This window comes from Eurosta solidaginis, chromosome 2 (assembly GCF_040869045.1).
Source record: "Eurosta solidaginis isolate ZX-2024a chromosome 2, ASM4086904v1, whole genome shotgun sequence".
In the NCBI taxonomy this organism is placed as follows: Eukaryota; Metazoa; Arthropoda; class Insecta; order Diptera; family Tephritidae; genus Eurosta; species Eurosta solidaginis.
In genome coordinates, this window is record NC_090320.1 from 58986947 (window position 1) to 59011502 (window position 24556).

General features: G+C 34.8%; 1 protein-coding gene and 3 long non-coding RNA genes across 5 annotated transcripts in view; 3 read left to right on the forward strand and 1 right to left on the reverse strand.

Moving 5' to 3' along the window:
- The window catches only part of LOC137239816 (uncharacterized), a 201804-nt gene extending 197478 nt beyond the window's left edge, over window positions 1-4326 (forward strand). For both annotated transcript variants that reach the window (XR_010949491.1, XR_010949490.1), the window contains 2 exons: window positions 3457-3789; window positions 3846-4326. This is a non-coding gene — a long non-coding RNA (uncharacterized lncRNA). The remainder of the gene's footprint in view (window positions 1-3456; window positions 3790-3845) is intronic.
- On the forward strand, window positions 624-2686 carry LOC137239818 (uncharacterized). The gene is made up of 3 exons (XR_010949492.1): window positions 624-933; window positions 1015-1212; window positions 1280-2686. It is a non-coding gene; the product is annotated as an uncharacterized lncRNA (long non-coding RNA).
- LOC137239819 (uncharacterized) lies at window positions 2171-3661 on the reverse strand. Its single transcript, XR_010949493.1, has 3 exons — window positions 3423-3661; window positions 3219-3360; window positions 2171-3137 (listed from the first exon to the last, which is right to left on the reverse strand). It is a non-coding gene; the product is annotated as an uncharacterized lncRNA (long non-coding RNA).
- Window positions 4327-7170: 2844 nt separating the features above from the next.
- LOC137239823 (uncharacterized) overlaps window positions 7171-24556 on the forward strand; it is a 69848-nt gene continuing 52462 nt past the window's right edge. Inside the window, exon 1 of the mRNA XM_067765518.1 lies at window positions 7171-7324. Coding sequence (XP_067621619.1) covers window positions 7185-7324 — 140 coding nt within the window. The 5' untranslated portion in view covers window positions 7171-7184. The remainder of the gene's footprint in view (window positions 7325-24556) is intronic.

The following is a 24556-nucleotide window of genomic DNA, read 5'->3' on the forward strand; positions in this document are numbered from 1 at the left end:
CGCAAAATGTATTATATTTTCGGAGTAACTATAAAAACTACAAAAAAATGAACTTCACTACAATCAATTTCATCGTTTGTAGTTATAGGAAAAGTACTTTTAGTGCTCCTAAATTGCTGCGTCCTTGGTTTTTTTGAGATGCGTTAGCGATATCTCCGAAACCTGTGGACCAAAAAAAAATTTTTTTTTCTATGAAAAACTACAAACGAATTAAAACGTATTTCAAAAAGAAAAACCCCAAATTTGCTTAAATTGCTTGGTTTCCGTACAATGTATTATATTTTCGGAGTAACTATAAAAACTACAAAAAAATGAATTTCACTACAATCAATTTCATCGTTTGTAGTTATAGGAGAAGTACTTTTAGTGCTTCCAAATTGCTGCGTTCTTGGTTTTTTTGAGATGCGTTAGCGATATCTCCGAAACCTGTAGACCAAAAAAAAATTTTTTTTTTCCTATGAAAAACTACAAACAATTTAAAACGTATTTCAAAAAGAAAACACCCAAATTTGCTTAAATTGCTTGGTTTCCGCACAATGTATTATATTTTCGGAGTAACTATAAAAACTACAAAAAAATGAATTTCACTACAATCAATTTCATCGTTTGTAGTTATAGGAAAAGTACTTTTAGTGCTTCCAAATTGCTGCGTTCTTAGTTTTTTTGAGATGCGTTAGCGATATCTCCGAAACCTGTGGACCAAAAAAAAAATTGTTTTCCTATGGGATAGGACATAGTTGTGGTCATCCAGTGAGTTTTAAAGCTCCGGATCACGCTCAACTTTCACGGGAATGGTCCGGATCATTGTTGTGAGAGTTGGCAGCACTACCAAAAACGTCATTTTCGTTGTAAGAAGGAGAAAAGTAAGCAAACCGATATAATTAAAGCGTTGTGAAAAATTAAACGAAAAACATGGATGAGCATTTCTTGGAAGTAAGTTTACACATTTTTTAAACTCATTGGTGTTTTTTAGTAAGTGTTTTGCTTCATGTCTATCATTTAAATATATTGCAGTTTTGTATGAATCGTCATCGGAATCGGCAAATACAAGCGGCTTGACTGAAGAATTCATGAATTTATCTGGAAGCACTTCGGAAAATGAAGAGGAACATGTTCCAAATGAAAATTTTTTAGACACAATTGATGGTTATACAGATCAAGACTTCAGAAAACATTTTAGAATGAATCGGTCCACTGCGCATATTTTAATTGGTAAGAATTTCACATCAATTAACCCTTCTTAGTCATTTATAAAAATATGTCCTTTACCATTTTGTAGAACGGTATAATACAAGCGCAGTTTATTCTAAAAAGGAACATGGAGGATTTTGCAAAGTTGGAGCTGCAAAAGAGATATATATGCTTTTGTGGTACATGGCAAATACCAGTACGTTTCGTGAAATAGCGAATCATTTCAACATGGCTGAGTCAACTGCATGGAGAGTAATAAGGCGAGTGATTGAATGGCTATTGTCAATTGGCCATGAATATGTTCAGTGGCCTTCGCTGTCCAAAGCAAGGGACAATATACGCAAGTTTTATGCCATGAAGAGCATTCCAAATGTGATTGGTTGTATCGACTGCTCGCACATAAAAATTAAAGCCCCAGTATCAAAAAAAGAAGCGTATTTCAATCGGAAGCATTTTTATATCCTGCAATTGCAAGCTGTTGTAGACGCAGATAAAATGTTTATAGACATATTCGCTGGTGAACCGGGCTCGTTACATGACAGTCATGTTTTGAGACGATCAAGTTTATACCAACGAGCATTAGATGATATGACATCCACTTTTCCATTCAACTCATGTTCATTTCGAGATAATGGATTTTTGACATCAGCCCACATGTAATTCAATTATTTACATTCGTCAACCAGAATTGTCGTTGAAAATGTTTTTGGATTATTGAAAATGAGATTCAGACGACTGCTTCATTTCACTGAAAATACAGACCTGCAATCGATCGTTCGGATTATTATATGTGGATGCATTCTTCATACCATTTGTTGTTTGGAGCACGACAGCATTGAAGACGAGAATTTGATAGAGGATGAAGAACATGTAAGCAATATGCATCTGCAAGGGAACGAAGCGGCTTCTGGAAGTAGGCGTGGTATTGTTCTACAAAACCTAATCGATACAAATGTTATTAGCACGCCGTCGAAGGTTATACTTACTTATACGCTTAGGTTTCTAGTCCTAAAATACTTGTCGAACTGAAATTTTCTTCGAAATAAAAATTTTATTTGGATTGAAGTTCCTATATTCATATAAATACATTTATTTATTATTTGTTGCTTCAGGTAAAGTAAAAAACACTAACATCCAATCCAGGTACAGGTGTAAGGAAAATTCGTCTATTATATTTCTTAAATCTAGGCTACATCATTATAAATTCAAAAACAAAAAGCACTCCATTGTTAAAAGTACTCATAAAATATCACAAAGTTGACTTCACATTTTTCAAACTAAAAAGTGTCGCGAAAATACTCCAAAGTTCATTCCTACTTACAACTAATCTGGTTTTATAAATATATATGGACTTCACTCATATTCCTAACTATAACTATACATACATTCTTAAAATAGCACATGTTGAACAAAAGGTAATTCATAATAAATACTAATAATAAATATATCACATTGTTTTTTTTTGCATCCATAAACGATTTGAGCATGGCCATTTTTTCTTCATGCCGCTTTTGCTTTAATTGCTGCGCCTGCTCCATCTTTTCAATTTTTTTTTTGCAGCATACTCTTCGAAGACCTTTATTTTGTCGGCAGCAAGCTCCTTTCTGCACTGAATTTTCATTTCATTATTTTTTCTTTCAATGGAGGTCTATAGCTTCTTTGTTTTCTATAACATTTTGGCAATTTTTTTTCGTTTCCGCCTTCGTTGGAACAGCTAGGTGTGCCATCCTGTGGTGGAAGATTTAGAGGCTGGCCGAATAAATTTATGGAGTGGTTATTTGATATAACTGGATTATCACCAAATATTTCCTTCATCAAATCAGCAAACGGAGCATTGCGTGGCGTTGCTCCTGTCCTGCCATTATTGTCCACACTCTGTTTAGGTATATGCCCTTATTAAATTTTATTTGTTTTGCCGAAAGCATCTCCACCGTCGTTGGTTGACTCTGTGTTAAGATACAAATATAGCAAGAAGAAATTATTAATAAACTTTGTAAACATCTATCGTGGGCTAACATCAAACTCACCAATACTCCTTGGCTCTCCAAATCCATCAGAACATTATCCATGACATATTTTTTTCTCCTAATGCTGGCAAACTCTTCCTTCCTAGCAAGGTACGCATTTAAAAAAGCTCTTGTCTCCTCTCTAGACCAAAGTCTTCTTTCACTAAAACAGTTTACATAGTTAATATATGTTAAAGTTTTATAAATTTTATTTTTTATACATACATTTTATTAAAGTTTTCCATTTTCTCTTTTCTAGTTGAACAAATTGCTTTAAATATGGCTAACAAATTGTTTATGCATACATCAAACTGACAGTTCTACCTCTCAAAACAGCTAGTGCTGCCAAGTGAACATCGAAAAACCTATTAAACAAAGCTGCTCACAAATTGAACCAGACTTCTATCTGGATTTATCTGGCTCAAATCGTTGTTGTTCCATTTACATGCCAAATTATTTATCTGGCTCAGGATTTAGCCACCGGATGATGGCTAGTGTACCTATACAAGTGTGTCAGCTAAGCGATAAATGTCAAAACTACAAACAGCCTCGCTCACCTGATGCAAATCTCAGGTCTAGAGTTGCATTTTTGGTACGCAAAAGTACTTCAAGCTGAGTTGCATTTGATAGTTTAATAAAACTTTGTAGTATTTATAGATGAAATAGCCTGCAACAATGCGGAAACATACGGAAAGCAAAATTTATTTAAATTGGAGTCAAAATATAAAGTGCCACACGTGTAACATGGAAAATTTTCACTTCTAAGGCTGTTTACACAAATGCATAAGGGCAAAATTATATAAACGCTTTGGTCGCTTCAAAGCAAAGATCACGTACGGCGTTTCATTGTTTTTCGTCTGGCGTTGTCAAAACGTAGGCACGCAACCAAAGCATTTATGTAAATTTTTCGATACTTCGCCCGACAGATGAATTAATGAATGCAACACAACCAAAGCGTCTGTGGGCAAACAAATCAAACTCCTATATGACACTACTTTATTTTCTATTCTTGTATTTTTTCGTATATTTTTTGTCAAGGGAGCCAATAAGATTCCAGTACTGGTATAAGTGTGTGAACTATATTTAAAAAAAACTAACGAAATACAAGAAAAATACAACGTAGTTCATTAAAAACAAACAAGCCTATTTGTATTTCGATATGGTTTTTTGACATTAGGCTGTTTTTATTAATTTGTTCTGACAAATGAAAATTTTGTTTTTAGTTTCAAAATTTTGTGCATAAAAACACAACTAAATTCAAAGTGTAAATTGTGTGTGCAAATGAAATAAGTATACCTTTTTCAGTTTTTCATAGTTAAGGAATTTACCTCCAGATTCTTGTGTTACACAAATATAGTGAACTTGGGTACAGAAATTCAAATTAAAAAGTTTTTCACAATAATTTGAAAAACTCTACGTTTTCTCTGCTTTTTACACTTAAAGGAGTAATCCTCCATAATAAATTAAACTTTTAATGAAAATCAATAACTCTGAACTGAACACTTTTCGCCATGATATAAAATTAAAATGCTGTGGAACAGGAGCAACACTTTTGTGACTACATAAACCCTGTTTCAATCTTTTACGTCTCTGCACAGAACCCTAATTGCCCGTTTTCAACCGAAACAGCAATGGAAACCCAGATTTTCCCATTATGCTCACTTAAGCGAGTGCCTGTCAGAAAGAAGTCAACACACTTGTACTTGTACACTATGGGATAGTAGTGCAATGCAAGAATAAGGAATCATGCGATCTATTGCAGAAAAAGATAGCGGAACAAATTGGGAATGAATACGATATGGAAAAAACAAAAGACAAGAGAGAGATTAAAAAAATATTTAAAGTTATAGGTTTAACTGAGAGGCTTAGCAGCATTGTTTACTATATAGTTTGGCAGCTTAATTCGAGGTTATGTTGCGAATAGAGTGGAAGGCATTCGCAGGCCGTGAAAGTAGGCACTCGAATGGAGTGGAATGAAGAATAATAGGAAGACCAGAGTTGCATTGGATCAATCATTGCATCAATATTAAAGAAAAATTTAGAAAAAATAATTAAATACTTGAGTATAAGCAAACATTTTTTTCAATTACTGCAATTAAGGTGTCCTAGATGCTATATATTCCAAAATTATAACATTTTATGTCTGTTTAAAAATTTAACTTCAATTTCCCTAAGATTTCCGTAATATGGCCATTAGTGATGTTTGTGTGTGTGTGCAAATTTTGAGCGATCAGCTGTTAGTTGCGCTACTTGGTAAAGTTTACAATGCTTAAGCGCCAAATACACGACACGAACATTTCCGCAATCTTGTTCGCAGCATACGAACTTTTGGCCGAACATTAGTTCTCTTTCAGACAGCGATGAATACGGACAACAATTGTGCTGCAGTAATATTGCTCGCTGTGGCAATTAAGCGTAAAAAAAGGGAGAAGATTCAATAAATTCACTCAGAAATTTTTTATTGTCCATTTTACTTTTCCGCGCACGTCTGTTCCGTTCAGAAATTACTACGATTATGAGCTATTTCGCCATACACGCACGAACAGTTCCGCAAATGTTCGCCAAAAATTAAAATATTTTGATTTTTGGCGAACATTTGCGCGAACTGGCAAACACCACCATACACGACAGAAAAGGTCGCAGAAACATGACATAACGGGACTGTTCGCGGAAATGTTCGTGTCGTGTATTTGGCGTTTTAGCAGTGAGCGATTGATAGAATGTATTACAAAACAAAATAGCATATGTGAGGGTAAAAGATTCAAAGTTGTAAAGGTTTTTGAAAATTTCAGTCGAAGAGAAGAATGCTTCAATGCTCTTGTTGAAACAGATATAGAAACATACGAAAAAATTATTAAACAAAAGAGAATTAATGTAGAATAGGACTCTTGCCTAACTACTGATTATGAAAGAGTATTTAGATGCTTTAAATGTTTGGCGGTTCAATGTATCAATAAAAAAGCATGTAGTAGATGTGAAGGCAATCACGATTTCAGAGATTGTGTATCAAATGTATATAATTGTGTAAACTGTTGTGAGCTAGTCCAGAAAAAATTGATATAGACTGATGTACACCATGCTGCGTTTAGTAAGGAATGCCCAGCATATAAACATATATTCAAAGCAAATCCAAAACTAGAAAGTAGCAATTAAATAATCTAATTTGTCTTAATATAAATAGTATTGTAAGTAGTAAAAATGAATTAGAAAGACTGATCGAGATTAAAAATCCAGCGGTAGTTTTTGCGCTGAAACATGTACCACAAATGTCGTAACAAATCAAGAGTTGAAAATAGAATCCTACAAATCAGTACGTTGTGACTCCCATAGTAGGTATACTGGTGGCGTTCTTGTTTATGTACATGATTCAGTTGAATACTGCGTTAAACATAATAAAGAAATCGATAAAAACTTGTGGTCTCTAATATCAATTACAAAAACTTGTGGTATATTTTTATCCAATTGAAGCACTTTAACCCAAAAATTCAAGTGGGTATGATTTATCACTCACCCAGCACAAGCGATTTAGATTTTATAAACTATTTACGTAATGTCTTAGGTATTACTTGTGAAAATTCTGGAAACAATATTCTTGTAGGAGATTTTAATATTAATTTAAATAATACATCAACATATAGTACACAACTAATTGATCTGTTTAAATCATACTTTATGTATCAAAAAATTGATTTCGATACTCGTATAACGGATATATCTAGAACAAAAATCGATTTACTATTTTCGGATAATAATGATATTGTTTGCGAAAGGTTAGATGAACATCAAATAACTGATCATGAAACAATCCAATTTAAAATTAAAAGTAGTCCACAATTAAAAATGAGTAGTATTAGAAAAATAACCTCATGGGAGTATTATAATAATGAATCACTTCTTAACCAACTGCGTCTGTGTGATTTCAGTAATTTTGATCATATTGATTTAGAGAGTAAGGTTTTGCTGATTAATAATAGCATTTTAAATATCATGCAAAATCTTACCAGAGAAAAAGTAGTGCATTTAAAAATACATAATAAATGGTATGACAACGAGTTAGCCAATATGAACAAATTCAAATTTGAACTTTTTAAACTGGCTCAAATCTCGGGAAACTGGGACGAATACAGGTATATAATAAATAAATACAAACAGTTGGTAAAAATTAAAAAAATTAAGTATGTATATAGAATATAATATAAATAAAAATAGCCATGATAGCAAAATGATGTGGAAATATCTAAAACAGACCATAAGTATGGGAAAAGAAGATACATCAATAAAGAAGATTGTAATAAACGGTCAAAAATACAATGGCGAATCGGAAATTGCTGTCAACTTAAATAAATATTTTGTTGATAGTATTACTGATATTTGTAATAATATAGAGGTATTTGATAGAGAAGTATATATAACTAATCAAAGAAACTGCGTTTTTAAATTTGTCAAAGTTGGATCATATGACATCGCTGAACTTGTCAGTAAGTTCAAAGCTGTGAGAGGTGGAAAAAAATTATTATCAGATGGTGTGGTGAAAGATGCAACCCCCTATTTAGGCTTCTTCTATTCTCAAATAGTAAATGAAAGTTTAAGTTGTGGCATAGTGCCTAGTATGTGGAAAACTTCAACAATTGTTCCTATAGAGAAAGTTAAAAATACTATTAAAGCAGAGGAGTTACGGCCCATAAATTCATTGCCCAGCGATGAAAAATTTTTAGAACTTGTGGTAAAGAACCAATTGGTTCAGTACTTAGAAAAAAATAAGATACTTATACATCAACAATCAGGCTTTAGAAAAAATCATTCCTGTGAAACAGCTTTAAATATGGTTTTAGCTGAATGGAATGATGATCTTAGTAATAAAATGTCGATTTTAGCAGTTTTTGTTGATCTTAAAAGAGCTTTTGAAACCATAGATATAAAAATACTAGTGGAAAAATTATCAGACATAGGCATTCAAGGTTTATAACTAGACTGGTTTAAAAGTTTTTTAAGCAACCATAAGCAAAGAACAATCATTGGCTCATCGTTGTCAGATGAAGTTGATGTTAAGGTTGGGCTTCCACAAGGATCTGTCCTCGCTCCAATTTTATTCAACATTTACATTAATGATATTAATTCAATTTTGAAATATAGTTCAATAAAATTGTTTGCTGACGTTGCACTAATTTGGATAAGTGGTAGAAACGAAAATGATTTAAGAAATAAATTACAAAGTGACTTAAATGTCCTTTATATTTGGTTGTGCGCTAACAAACTTAAACTTAATATCGAAAAAACTAAATACATGTTAATAACTAGAAAGAATGTTTCCGATATTGGTACTCTCAAAATAAATAATTCAGAAATTGAAAACGTAGATACTATTAAATACCTTGGTATCGTAATAGATTGTAAATTAAAATTCAACGCCCATGTCGCTTATATAACAAATAAAATAACAACTAAAATATGGTTTATGCAAAAAACCTGCAAAAACCTAAGTAATTACTATAAAACTAAATTATATCGATCTGTTGTTTAACCTTACTGTTTATATTGCTCTACAATTTTATTTGTTATGAAAGATTGGCAAATCGATAAATTGCAAAAAATGCAGAATACAGCTATGCGATTCATCCTAAACAAACGTTATGATACCCCAATAAAAGATATGCTACTTAGTTTAAATTTGTTGAGCGTGAAGCAACAAATATTTTTCTTTACGATGAAGTTTATATACAATATAAAAACCGGAAATTTACCTGAATACTTAAGAACAAATATTAGAGTTAACTATGATGTCCATGGAAGAAATACAAGACAAAGAAATGATTTCAAATTACCTAATTATAAAACAGAATCTGAACAGAATAGTCTTTTTTACAAAGGGTTAAAATGCTTCAATGAACTACCCGAATACATAAAAAAAGTTATAATAACTTGTTTAAAAAAGGGTTATACACTTACGTCAAATCTATGAGGATAAAATAAATACTAAGATCTGAGCTGGTTTGTGATACGTATTCCTAACTTATATATCTAATTCTAAAATTACAAATTTCCTCGTTTATATATGGGATATTCCATCCCATTTCGACCAATTTTGAACCCGACCCCTTTAGAATTGGCTGAAAGTTTTTCTTCTTTTTCTCGCTTACGAAAGACGTTTTTCAGAATTTTTTCAAATTTCTTCATCCAACTCAAAATAAGTTATGAATTTAAAAAAAAAAACGCTGTTTTTTTCAAAATGCTATAACTTTTTCAAAAATTGACCGCTTGGGATCTTTTTTTTTTAAATTTGTGTTTTAAATGTACTTTTCGGAAAAAATACAAACAAATTTTTAAAGTTTTTTTTTCAATTAAATGAAAAAAAAAAAAAATCGGCCCACTCCGGGATTAGTGGGGATGATTGCAGAATTGATTGAAGTTTTTTATGAGAAAAAAAAAAAAAAATGACGAAAAACTGAAAAATTAGAAAAAAAAAATCTTTAAAAATTTTTGGGAATTTTTTCCGAAAAGTAAATTTAAAAACAAATTTAAAAAAAAAAGATCCCTAACGGTCAATTTTTGAAAAAGTTATAGCATTTTGAAAACAAAAACGGTGTTTTTTTTTAAATTCATAACTTTTTTTGAGTTGGATGAAAAAATTTGAAAAACTTCTGAAAACGTCTTTCGTAAGCTAGAAAAAGAAGAAAAACTTTCAGCCAATTCTAAAGGGGTCGGGTTCAAAATTGGTCGAATGGTGGGATGGAATACCCTATATACATATATCTATTTAAACTGATGTACCTATTGTTAATTAATGCAATAATTTTTTTCAATTGTGTAAGCTAGGCTCTTCGAGTGATCCACCTTTATGGCGATATCCCTAAATGGCGTCCACCTATAGAACTATGGCCCACTCCCTCATATAATACTCTTTAATACCTTTCATTCGATACACATGTCATACAAACACATTCCAGGGTTACCCTCGGTTCATTTTCCTACATGGTTATTTTCCCTTATGTTGTCACCATAGCTCTCAACTGAGTATGTAATGTTCGGTTACACCCGAACTTAACCTTCCTTACTTGTTTTATTTATTTTTTAACATCCTACGGGTGTACGAATCACCATTAAAATACAAGTTTATGTTGGGACGAGATATATTTGAAAGGCCTTAGACTTCAAAATCTATGATTTCGTCCTCATAAGATGAATTATTATTTTTGCTACACTCATAGATATTTTTTGTGTTCATTAATTTTAAGAGATCATTGTTTATTTCAAAGTCGTGACAGCATTTATTCAGCCCTTTAAAACCACTTCTTATTGTCAGAAGCGAATTCAACATAACTGAACTTATTGGCGCATAATCATAGTCAAAATAAAATAGGTTTTAAATTTAGTTTCATCTTTTTTGACAGATAGCTCACAGAAAATTATGTCAAAAAGCTGCAACTAAATTTAAAATCTATTTTATTTTGACTATGATTATGCGCCATTTTGTTTTTATTTTTATACTCAGTTGAGCAGAGCTCACAGAGTATATTAACTTTGATTGCATAACGGTTGGTTGTACAGGTATAAAGGAATCGAGATAAATATAGACTTCCATATATCAAAATCATCAGTATCGAAAAAAAATTCGATTGAGCCATGTCCGTCCGTCCGTCCGTTAACACGATAACTTGAGTAAATTTTGAGGTATCTTGATGAAATTTGGTATGTAGGTTCCCGGGCACTCATATCAGATCGCTATTTAAAATGAACGATATCGGACAATAACCACGCCCACATTTTCGATATCGAAAATTTCGAAAAATCGAAAAAGTGCGATAATTCATTACAAAATACGCATTAAGCGATGAAACGTGGTAGGTAAGTTGAGCTTATGACGCAGAATAGAAAACTAGTAAAATTTTGGACAATGGGAGTGGCACCGCCCACTTTTAAATGAAGGTAATTTAGAAGTTTTGCAAGCTGTAATTTGGCAGTCGTTGAAGACATCATGATGAAGTTTGGCAGGAACGTTACTCTTATTACTTTATGTCTGCTTAATAAAAATTAGCAAAATCGGAGAACGACCACGCCGACTTTTTAAAAAAAAATTTTTTTAAATTCAAATTTTAAAAGAAAAGTTAATATCTTTACAGCATATAAGTAAATTATGCCAAAATTCAACTCCAGTAATGATATGGTGCAACAAAATATAAAAATAAAAGAAAATTTCAAAATGGGCGTGGCTCCGCCCTTTTTCGTTTAATTTGTCTAGGATGCTTTTAATGCCATAAGTCGAACAAAAATTAACCAATCATTGTGAAATTTGGTAGAGGCTTAGCTCCTAGGACGATAACTGTTTTCTGTGAAAAAGGGCGAAATCGGTTGAAGCCACGCCCAGTTTTTATACACAGTCGACCGTCTGTCCTTCCGCTCGGCCTTTAACACGATAACTTGAGCAAAAATCGATATATCTTTACTAAACTCAGTTCACGTACATATCTGAACTCACTTTGTATTGGTGTAAAAAATTGCCGAAATCCGACTATGACCACACCCACTTTTTCGATATCGAAAATTACGAAAAATGAAAAAATTGCCATAATTATATACCAAATACGAAAATAGGAACGAAACATGGTAATTGTATTAGTCTATTGACGCAAAATATAACTTTAGAAAAAACTTGGTAAAATGGGTGTGACACCTACTATATTAAGTAGAATAAAATGAAAAATTTTGCAGGGCGAAATCAAAAGCCCTTGGAATCTTGGAAGGAATACTGTACGTGGTATTACATATATAAATAAATTAGCGGTACCCGACAGATGATGTTCAGCATCACACTGGTCCACATTTTGGTAGATATCTCGAAAACGCCTTCACATATACAACTAAGGGCCACTCCCTTTTAAAACCCTCATTAGTACCTTTAATTTGATACCCGTATCGTACAAACGCATTCTAGAGTCACCCCTGGTCCACGTTTATGGCGATATCTCGAAAACGCGTCCACATATAGAACTAAGGCCCACTCCTTTTTAAAATACTCATTAACACCTTTCATTTGATACCCATATCGTACGAAAAAATTCTAGAGTCACCCCTGGCCCACCTTTATGGCGATATTTCGAAAAGGCGTCCACCTATAGAACTAAGGTCCACGCCCTTTTTAAATACTCATTTACACCTTTCATTTGATACCCATATCGTACAAATTCTAGAGTCACCCCTGGTCCACCTTTATGGCGATATTTCGAAAAGGCGTCCACCTATAGAACTTAGATACTTAGATACTTAAGATACTCATTAACACCTTTCATTTGATACCCATATCGTACAAACAAATTCTAGAGTCACCCCTGGTCCACATTTATGGCGATATCTCGAAAAGGCGTCCACACATAGAACTAAGGCCCACTCCTTTTTAAAATACTCATTAACACCTTTCATTTGATACCCATATCGTACAAACAAATTCTAGAGTCGCCCCTGGTCCACCTTTATGGCGATATTTCGAAAAGGCATCCACCTATGAACTAAGGCCTACGCCCTTTTAAAATACTCATTAACACCTTTCATTTGATACCCATATTGTACAAACGCATTCTAGAGTCACCCCTGGTCCACTTTTATAACGATATTCCGAAAAGGCGTCCACCTATAGAACTAAGGCCCACTCCCTTTTAAAACACTTATTAACACCTTTCGTTTGATACCCATATCGTACAAACAAATTCTAGAGTCACCCCTGGTCCACCTTTATGGCGATATTTCGAAAAGGCGTGTCCACCTATAGAACTAAGGCCCACTCCTTTTTAAAATACTCATTACCACCTTTCATTTGATACCCATATCGTACAAACAAATTCTAAAGTCGCCCCTGGTCCACCTTTATGGCGATATTTCGAAAAGGCGTCCACCTATAGAACTAAGGCCCACGTCCTTTTAAGATACTCATTAACACCTTTCATTTGATACCCATATGGTACAAACAAATTCTAGAGTCGCCCCTGGTCCACCTTTATGGCGATATTTCGAAAAGGCGTCCACCTATAGAACTAAGGCCCACGTCCTTTTAAGATACTCATTAACAACTTTCATTTGATACCCATATCGTACAAACAAATTCTAGAGTCACCCCTGGTCCACGTATATGGCGATATCTCGAAAAGGCATCCACCTATGAACTAAGGCCTACGCCCTTTTAAAATACTCATTAACACCTTTCATTTGATACCCATATTGTACAAACGCATTCTACAGTCAACCCTGGTCCACTTTTATAACGATATTATGAAAAGGCGTCCACCTATAGAACTAAGGCCCAATCCCTTTTAAAATACTCATTAACACCTTTCATTTGATACCCATATAGTTCAAACAAATTCTAGAGTCACCCCTGGTCCACCTTTATGGCGATATTTCGAAAAGGCGTGTCCACCTATAGAACTAAGGCCCACTCCTTTTTAAAATACTCATTAACACCTTTCATTTGATACCCATATCGTACAAACAAATTCTAAAGTCGCCCCTGGTCCACCTTTATGGCGATATTTCGAAAAGGCGTCCACCTATAGAACTAAGGCCCACGTCCTTTTAAGATACTCATTAACACCTTTCATTTGATACCCATATCGTACAAACAAATTCTAGAGTCACCCCTGGTCCACGTATATGGCGATATCTCGAAAAGGCATCCACCTATGAACTAAGGCCTACGCCCTTTTAAAATACTCATTAACACCTTTCATTTGATACCCATATCGTACAAACAAATTCTAGAGTCACCCCTGGTCCACGTTTATGGCGATATCTCGAAAAGGCATCCACCTATAGAACTAAGACCCACGCCCTTTTAAAATACTCATTAACACCTTTCACTTGATACCCATATTGTACAAAGCATTCTAGAGTCACCCCTGGTCCACTTTTATAACGATATTCCGAAAAGGCGTCCACCTATAGAACTAAGGCCCACTCCCTTTTAAAACACTTATTAACACCTTTCGTTTGATACCCATATCGTACAAACAAATTCTAGAGTCACCCCTGGTCCATCTTTATGGCGATATCTCGAAACGGCGTCCATCTATAGGACTAAGGCCCATTCCCTTTTAAAATAGTCATTACCACCTTTCATTTGATACCCATATCGTACAAAATAAATTCTAGAGTCACCCTTGGTCCACCTTTATGGCGATATCTCGAAAAGGCGTCCACCTATAGAACTTAGGCCCACTCCCTTTTAAAATTATCATTAACACATTTCATTTGATACCCATATCGTACAAACAAATTCTAGAGTCAGGCCTGGTCTACCTTTATGGCGATATCCCTAAATGGTGTCCATCTATAGAACTATGGCCCACTTCCTCTTAAAATACTCTTTAATACCTTCCATTTGATACACATGTCATACAAACACATTCCAGGGTTACCCTAGGTTCTTTTTACAACATGGTGATTTTCCCTTACTTTGTCTCCACAGCTCTCAACTGAGTATGTAATGTTCGGTTACACCCGAACTTAGCCTTCTTTACTTGTTGTGTTTTCTTTTAATAAAACTCAAGGCCGCGGTACAACGACATTTTTCATATAGATGCGTTTAACACAAGCTTATGCATTCCAATAACATCGCCACAATCAACCGAGATGTTGCGTTTGTAAATATGAAGAAACTTTAGACTTGGCAATTGAAGTTTATTACGCCTTGCCCACTCACATACAAAATTTCGCGAAGCACTGTTGTAAACATTCTCCCTATACAACAAAAATACTTGCTAACGTATTCGATTGTTATATTGCAGTTTGTAATTGCGAAACATTTTAGAAAATTTACCAACCAGTGGGAAAAATAATTTCACTTGCAAAGTGTGCCAATACCCTTAGCCAAAGCAAATGTCAAATTCTTCTTCTTATGATTTGCTTGGAACAAAATTGGGGAGTTGGCTACTTTTCAATTTCAGATGGCGATAGTGTCGCTCATTCTACCATTCTCCATAAAAATACGTGCAATCTACTCATAATGCATAAGCATGTGTTAAACTCATCTATATGAAAAACTGCTTATGTGTCGGAGCTGTCATGTTTGAAAATGCTCTTAATGTTGAAGTCACATTTTTCCAATTTTGGAGAAAGATATTTTTCCACTGCATTTGTAATCTCGTTATTTCATCAGTGCCAGTCCCGACGAGAGGGGAGGTGGAATGGGGGGATTCCCCCCGGTCTCGGATTTTCTCTCTACGGCCGTGATCAGTGCTATACTTGTTTTTTCATTTTCATTTTCATTTGTGAAATACGAAAACCTTTGAGGATTTACAATTCTCAATATGTTTTCAATCGAAACGAAATTTATTTTGCTAAACGTTTCTATATTGTGCGGCAAGCGTTGTTTTAATTGCTCTATTAATTTAATTATGATGTCGCGACAAATATTACGTATCTTCATTTCAAGAATTCGTCTATACATTTAAAGGGTCGAAACTCTTAGAGGGTGACACTATGCTGTTGCACAAGCTGGAAAGCAAAAATACAACCTCATGGCACAGTTTATCGATAAAAGTTTTTGTTATCAGTTTAGTACCGAGTTGCCACATCACACATAACGAAAAAAATAAAATAAAACTTCGACACACATAAAACACATTAGAAATTTCAAAATACGTATTGCCAAAATACATTTGGAGCCAAAAAGAGGCAAACATTTTAAAGAGGGCCAAAAAAAGAGTTACGAGCTAAACCGGAATTTTTGGAGCTAAACGCAAAAAAAGGGCTAGATCTGGCTTCAAAAGCACGGAAATGGCAACACTGCATAACACACGCGAATACTTTTGCTCTGGTTCATTAGTCAATATGAAAGCAGTGATTATAGCTGCGCATTGCCTGCTTTATATGTATACAAGTACCCGGCTTACTTCGTTACGCCGCAAAAAGTAAATTTATTGAGTTTCTGCTATTCGGGTATGGTTTAAAAGAAGAGAGACATATACATATATATGTCATGTATTTTTTCCGCTACGAAGGTAATAGTGTACTACGCTCTGTTGTATGAAATGCAAACACCTTTAAATTTGTTAACGGTATAAATGGTTTATTAATGAACAACTTTGAAAGAAAACAAAACGCAATAAGATAACGATTCAAATACCATTAGGTACTTAAGTAAATCGCCTGTTGAGTCTAATATCACTCTATTTCTATTAAAAAAAATAAATAAATGTAAGGCGCAATAACCTCCGAAGAGATCTAAGGCCGAGTTTCTCTTCCAATTTGCGTCGTGCTCCTCTTGATTTTCCCTAAAAATTGGCCGGACGGCACCTACATGTTTTATGCCGACTCCGAACGGCATCTGCAAGGCAGATGAGTTTTCACTGAGAGCTTTTCATGGCAGAAATACACCCGGAGCGCTTGCCAAACACAGCCGAGGGGCGACCCCGCTTAGAAAAATTGTCTTCTAATTGAAAAACCTTATTTCTAAAATTTTGATGTTGCTTTGCCCGGGGTGCGAACCCAGGGCATACGGTGTGGTAGGCGGAGCTCGCTACCATCACACCAAGGTGGTCGCCATATTTCTATTAGCCAAACTAAAATATGCGCGTGAGGTAAACCTCGCCTTTGGCATTCAACAGTAAAAATATGGCATATAACTTTTCCAAAAATATCATGTTTTGTAATTAAACTCATGAGTTGGTGTTGTTTGATATGGAATACTCTTGACACAATGTCATGGCGCTAACTTGGTCGTTGATTAGGAAACAATTCGTTGTTGATTTCAGTCCACTCTGGATTGCATGTGAATGTTATAAATAAGGCCTTCCATAATGACGGGCATATAAGAGGGTGTGTATCGATGCGATCTAGTAAATGAAGATGGCAAAATTACTAACTGGCCAATATTTTCAGGGTTGCAATCCTCGTTAACAGCATCCCTTAGATGTATATAACTATTTCCACGCAACGTCTTTTGGTGTGCTCTTATAAAATTCAACCTTTTGGTCAGCAGTTTACCAGCCATGTCCACACAGGCATTAAAGCTATTTTCTCTAACCATAATTTTATAGGTATGTATAAAATTGCATACATAAAACTATTTTTTGTGGGTTAGGTGCCCCACTGCTTGGAGAAGTTTGCGGTATATTTTTGTTGTAACCGTCCTCACCATTTAAAAATATAATAGGGTATTGCAAGGAGTCATATGAAAGATGAATTTCTGTCATAGCATTTCCGTCAACTATCATTATATCGACCACGGTGTTCATTAACACGGCGTTTGTCGGCATTGATTACAACCCCATAGTTATTCGAATTAGATGGCGTACGCTCCATAGAAGTCATAAAACTTCGAACATACACATTATTTTCAAGCAGAATTTCTGGAAAAGTATCTCTTTGAAGAGTTGGTGCAGCATTTTGGCGCAACGAAAACTGCTCCTATTGGGAAGAAATATATATTTGCAAAAATTTTGGAACCATGTTGGGTGGTGGTAATAAACTTCTAATAATATGGTACGCTTGTCCATGTATTTTGAAAGTTGGCATGAAATTACCTATCTAATTTCATTACCGCCAAACGAAGTCATAGCGAAACAACCATTGTATTTTCTTATATTTTGTTTAAAATGAGTGGTGAAATGTTTGGAGAAAATGAAAAGAAGTTACGACTTCGATGTGGAAACATTAAATCTCCGTTTATTCAATAAATTCTTTGTCTTATATAGTAATTTACTTAACCCATACATTCATAAATATCTTAATACTAATAACTAAAAATATGTACATTGAAAATGGGGTATGAGTACATGTAAGTTTGTATACAGTCTTTGTATACATGTAGTTTTGTATGCATGACTCTATACATGTAGTTTTGTATATGTTATTTAGCTACGTCAGCAGATCAATGTGAGTACTTTGGTTAATGCTATGCATACACGTAAGTTTGTAAGTTTTTATGCCTGTTCGCAACGTTGGAATATCGACGTGAGTATTTTAGTTAGTTCCCATAATGGGTTGTATGTAATAAGTAATTTATTAGCTGTGAACGGATAAGGGTTTCATATTCGGCATTCCATTGATGTTGGTTAACCGTCTGGGTTAGTTCAATAATTTATGTTGGAAAATATTGTAATACGTTTATTACTAAAATATATTTGGAGTTCATGATACGTATTATTGCAAGTGTATTACAGTGGGTATGAAGCATAAAGCTACATTACAGTGGGTGTGACTATAATGCTACACCATCCGCCTTAGAAAAAAGAGTGTTATATAATTGTTTTGTGGACAATTGTATAAGACTCTTTGTCGTATTTTCAATGACTTTGATATTTTATTGTTACTTGATATTGTAGTGAAAGAGGTTGTTTGCTTTGCTTTTGATCTGCTGACCTTGATGTTTTTATTGTTTATATTTTAATGCATATCCCCTTTTTTTTATAAATGTTTACATTTTACATATATTTTTTTTTTATACTCAGTTGAGCAGAGCTCACAGAGTATATTAAGTTTGATTGGATAACGGTTGGTTGTACATATATAAAGGAATCGAGATAGATATAGACTTCCATATACCAAAATAATCAGGATCGAAAAAAAATTTGATTGAGCCATGTCCGTCCGTCCGTCCGGTCGTCCGTCCGTCCGTCCGTCCGTTAACACGATAACTTGAGTAAATTTTGAGGTAACTTGATGAAATTTGGTATGTAGGTTCCTGAGCACTCATCTCAGATCGCTATTTAAAATCAACGATATCGGACTATAACCACTCCCACTTTTTCGATATCGAAAATTTCGTAAAACCGAAAAAGTGCGATAATTCATTACCAAAGACAGATAAAGCGACGAAACTTGGTAGATGAGTTGAACTTATGACGCAGAATAGAAAATTAGTAAAATTTTGGACAATGGGCGTGGCACCGCCCACTTTTAAAAGAAGGTAATTTAAAATTTTTGCAAGCTGTAATTTGTCAGTCATTGAAGATATCATGATGCAATTTGGCAGGGACGTTACTCCTATTACTATATGTACGCCTAATAAAAATTAGCAAAATCGGAGAAAGACCACGCCCACTTTAAAAAAAAAAATTTTTTAAAGTAAAATTTTCACAAAAAATTTAATATCTTTACAGTATATAAGTAAATTATGTCAACATTCAACTCCAGTAATGACATGGTGCAACAAAATTCAAAAATAAAAGAAAATTTCAAAATGGGCGTGGCTCCGCCCTTTTTCATTTAATTTGTCTAGGATACTTTTAACGCCATAAGTCGAACAAAAATTAACCAATCCTTTTGAAATTTGGTAGGGGCATAGATTTTATGATGTTATCTGTTTTCTGTGAAAACGGGCGAAATCGGTTGATACCACGCCCAGTTTTTATACACTGTCGTTCGTCTGTCCTTCCGCATGGCCGTTAACACGATAACTTCAGCAAAAATCGACATATCTTTAACGAACTTAGTTCACGTACTTACTTGAACTCACTTTATTTTGGTATGAAAAATGAACGAAATCCGACAATGACCACGCCCACTTTTTCGATATCGAAAATTACGAAAAATGAAAAAAATGCCATAATTCTATACCAAATACGAAAAAAGGGATGAAATATGGTGAGGTAATTGGATTGGTTTATTGACACGAAATATAACTTTAGAAAAAACTTTATAAAATGGTTGTGACACCTACCATATTAAGTAGAAGAAAATGAAAAAGTTCCGCAGGGCGAAATAAAAAACCCTTAAAATCTTGGCAGGTATTACATATATAAATAAATTAGCGGTATCCAACAGATGATGTTCTGAGTCACCCTGGTCCACATTTTGGTCGCGATCTGGAAAAAGCCTTCACATATACAACTACCACCACTCCCTTTTAAAACTCTCATTAATACCTTTAATTTGATACCCATATCGTACAAACACATTCTAGAGTCACCCCTGGTCCACCTTTATGGCGGTATTTCGAAACGCCGTCCACCTATAGAACTAAGGCCCAATCCCTTTTAAAATACTCATTAACACCTTTCTTTTGATACCCATATTGTACAAACAAATTCTAGGGTCACCCCTGGTCTACCTTTATGGCGATATCTCGAAACGGCGTCCACCTATGGAACTAATGATTACTCCCTTTTAAAATACTCATTAACACCTTTCTTTTAATACCTATATTGTACAAACAAATTCTAGGGTCACCCCTGGTCCACCTTTATGGCGGTATCTCGAAACGGCGTCCACCTATGGAACTAAGGATTACTCCCTTTTGAAATACTCATTAACACCTTTCATTTCATACCCATATCGTACAAACGCATTCTAGAGTCAACCCTGATCCACCTTTATGGCTATATCCCTAAATGGCGTCCACCTATAGAACTATGGCCCACTCCCTCATAAAATACTCTTTAACACCATTCATTTAATACCCATATCGTACAAACGCATTCTAGAGTCACCCCTGGTCCACCTTTATAGCGATATCTCGAAAAGGCTACCACCTATACAACAACCACCACTCCCTTTTAAAACCCTCATTAATACCTTTAATTTGATACCCATATCGTACAAACACATTCTAGAGTCACCCCTGGTCCACCTTTATGGCGATATTTCGAAACGGCGTCCACCTATAGAACTAAGGCCCACTCCCTTTTAAAATACTCATTAACACCATTCGTTTGATGCCCATATTGTACAAACAAATTCTAGGGTATCCCCTGGTCCACCTTTGTGGCGATATCTCGAAATGGCGTCCACCTATGGAACTAAGGATTACTCCCTTTTAAAATACTCATTAATACCTTTAATTTGATACCCATATTGTACAAACAAATTCTAGGGTCACCCCTGGTCCACCTTTATGGTGATAACTCGAAACTGCGTCCACCTATGGAACTAAGGATTACTCCCTTTTGAAATACTCATTAACACCTTTCATTTGATACCCATATCGTACAAACGCATTCTAGAGTCACCCCTGGTCCACCTTTATGGCGATATCTCGAAAAGACGACCACCTATACAACTACCACCACTACCTTTTAAACCCCTCATTAATACCTTTAATTTGATACCCATATCGTACAAACAAATTCTAGGGTCACACCTGGTACACCTTTATGGCGATATCTCGAAACGGTGTCCACCTCTGGAACTAAGCATCACTCCCTTTTAAAATACTCATTAACACCTTTCTTTTGATACCCATATTATACAAACAAATTCTAGGGTCACCCCTGGTCCACCTTTATGGCGATATCTCGAAACGGCGTCCACCTATGGAACTAAGGATTACTCCCTTTTAAAATACTCATTAACATCTTTCGTTTGATACACATATTGTACAAACGCATTCTAGGGTCACACCTGGTCCACCTTTATGGCGATATCTCGAAACGACGTCCACCTGTGGAACTAAGCATCACTCCCTTTTAAAATACTCATTAACACCTTTCTTTTGATACCAATATTGTACAAACAAATTCTAGGGTCACGCCTGGTCCACCTTTGTGGCGATATCTCGAAACGGCGTCTAACCGTGGACCTAAGGATTACTCCATTTTAAAATAATCATTAACACCTTTATTTTGATACCCATATTGTACAAACAAATTCTAGGGTCACCCCTGGTCCACCTTTATGGCGGTATCTCGAAACGGCGTCCACCTATGGAACTAAGGATTACTCCCTTTTAAAATACTCATTAACACCTTTCTTTTGATACCCATATTGTACAAACAAATTCTAGGGTCACCTCTGGTCCACCTTTATGGCGATATCTCGAAACGGCGTCCACCTATGGAACTAAGGATTACTCCGTTTTAAAATACTCATTAGCACCTTTCATTTGATACCCAAATCGTACAAACGCATTCTAGAGTCACCCCTGGTCCACCTTTATGGCGATATCCCGAAAAGGCGACCACCTATACAACTACCACCACTCCCTTTTAAAACCCTCCTTAATACCTTTAATTTGATACCCATATCGTACGAACAAATTCTAGGGTCGCCCCTGGTCCACCTTTATGGCGATATCTCGAAACGGCGTCCACCTATGGAACTAAGGATTACTCCCTTTTAAAATACTCATTAACACCTTTCTTTTGATACCCATATTGTACAAACAAATTCTAGGGTCACCCCTGGTCCACCTTTATGGCGGTATCTCGAAACGGCGTCCACCTATGGAACTAAGGATATATTCCCTTTAAAATACTCATTAACACCTTTCATTTGATACCCATATCGTACAAACGCATTCTAGAGTCAACCCTGATCCACCTTTATGGCTATATCCCTAAATAGCGTCCACCTATAGAACTATGGCCCACTCCCTCATAAAATACTCTTTAAGACCTTTCATTTGATATCCATATTGTACAAACAAATTCTAGAGTCAACCCTGATCCACCTTTATGGCGATATCCCTAAATGGCGTCCACCTATAGAACTATGGCCCACTCCTTCATAAAATACTCTTTAATGCCTTTCATTTGATACACATGTCATAAAAACACATTCCAGGGTTTCCCTCGGTTCATTTTCCTACATGGTTATTTTCCCTTATGTTGTCACCATAGCTCTCAACTGAGTATGTAATGTTCGGTTTTCACCCGAACTTAACCTTCCTTACTTGTTTTAATTTATTTTTGTATACGTCCTTTTTTCAAAATTTTAAATTTTTAGATATAGAATTTTTAAATTTTACTTATTTTATTTATCTTATTTGTTTTATTTATTTTATTATTTTATTGCCGGATTTTAAATGTGTCGACCCATCTAAAATCCGCTTGTTTTTAGAATTTATTTTTAATATTTGTATGGAAATATGAAGCAGAAGAAAAAAAACTGTTTTCAATTGTTTAAATATAAATTATTATTAAACAATTGAATAAATTGGAATATTTCTTTTTAGATTTTAGATGGACTATTAATTATTTTTATTATTCCTACCATTTTTATCATGCAACCTATTTTCCTATTGAAATATTTTCCTACTAATATTTTCTAATCTATTGAGGAATTTGAAGTAAGAATATTTCTTACTACTATTCAATTCTATTTAGCGTAAAAGATATTTCCTATTACTATTTCCTATTCTATTTTATCGGAGTTAAAGAAAAATATTTTTCCTAAAATTATGGTTTCTATAAAAGCGAGTTTTTATAGCTGAAACACCTCATACTTATATATATTTCTTGTTTAGGCCACAGGCCTAAATATATCTCCCCCGCCCCCCCTCCCCCCCCCCCCCTCCCCCCCCCCCCCCCCCCCCCCTCGTAACATAACTTTCTTTGTTTATTTTTCTTCGTTACTACCACCCGCATATTCTTGTGATCACTATACACACAGGCATGTGTGAGTGGGGGTACGTATGTATCTTAGATGTTTACCGCTGTGAGCCCGCGGTACAGCAACTTTGTTGCCGGGAAACCCAACGAAGGAGCTGTATCGTGGGTTCATCGGCTCATGTGGAAAAGAGTCTCGTCCTCTTTTAATCCAGCAGCCAGCAAAGGAACACGTAATCGCCCGTTCACGTAAGTTCAACTTTTCAAAATTATTATCACATATATATCATTTTCCACAACATTTGTTAAACCTTTTCTTAACACTTGTTGTATTTATATAAATAAAAGCACTTTGTGAATTCTTTTTATTAATACGAAATCCTTTTGGTGTTTTTATTTTCTTCCCCCTTTTTCGCCTTAACTATTATTTAACAAATACGTGGGTGCGCGCCGTTGCCACCACGCATTTGTCCATTTCTTAACACATTTTCATTGTTATATTATTTTATTAGGGTTACATTAAACTTAATTTAGTAGTTGTAGTTGGTGGAAGAGCGAGGAAATTTATATTTGTTGTAGTAGTTTAGCTGGTTAATGGAAAAAGGTACAGTGGATGCAAAAATTATCCCATCTTTTAATTTGTTTTTCTTATTTTTCCAGCAATTTATTTGATCTTATTTGTCATGCGATTTCTGCGGCGGCCACCAAGACAGAATCGTTATAACATTTATGAAGAATATTTTTATTTTTATACCGGGATTGTCACATGCACAACCTCTTTGGTTAGTGCTATTGTTTGGTCTTAGAGAACTTTGTTAACAATTATTATTTTATAAATTCGCCTACTGCAGTAAATATTCAATTCTTAATCACCAATTTGTCCCTCAGGACAACTGTGTATTTTCTTATAATTTTCAAGTCTTGGATTGCCGGCATTTCTTTTATGCCTGGTCGAATATTGTCCTAAGTCAATAACTTCCTCAACAATCTGGTTGCTTGAAAATTTTTCTACGCTACCATTTTTCTATCCTAAGATGAAAACGAGCGCGACTAGTCTTTTCTTGCAAATTTATATAGCGCTTTATTATATATATATATGTTCTCTTT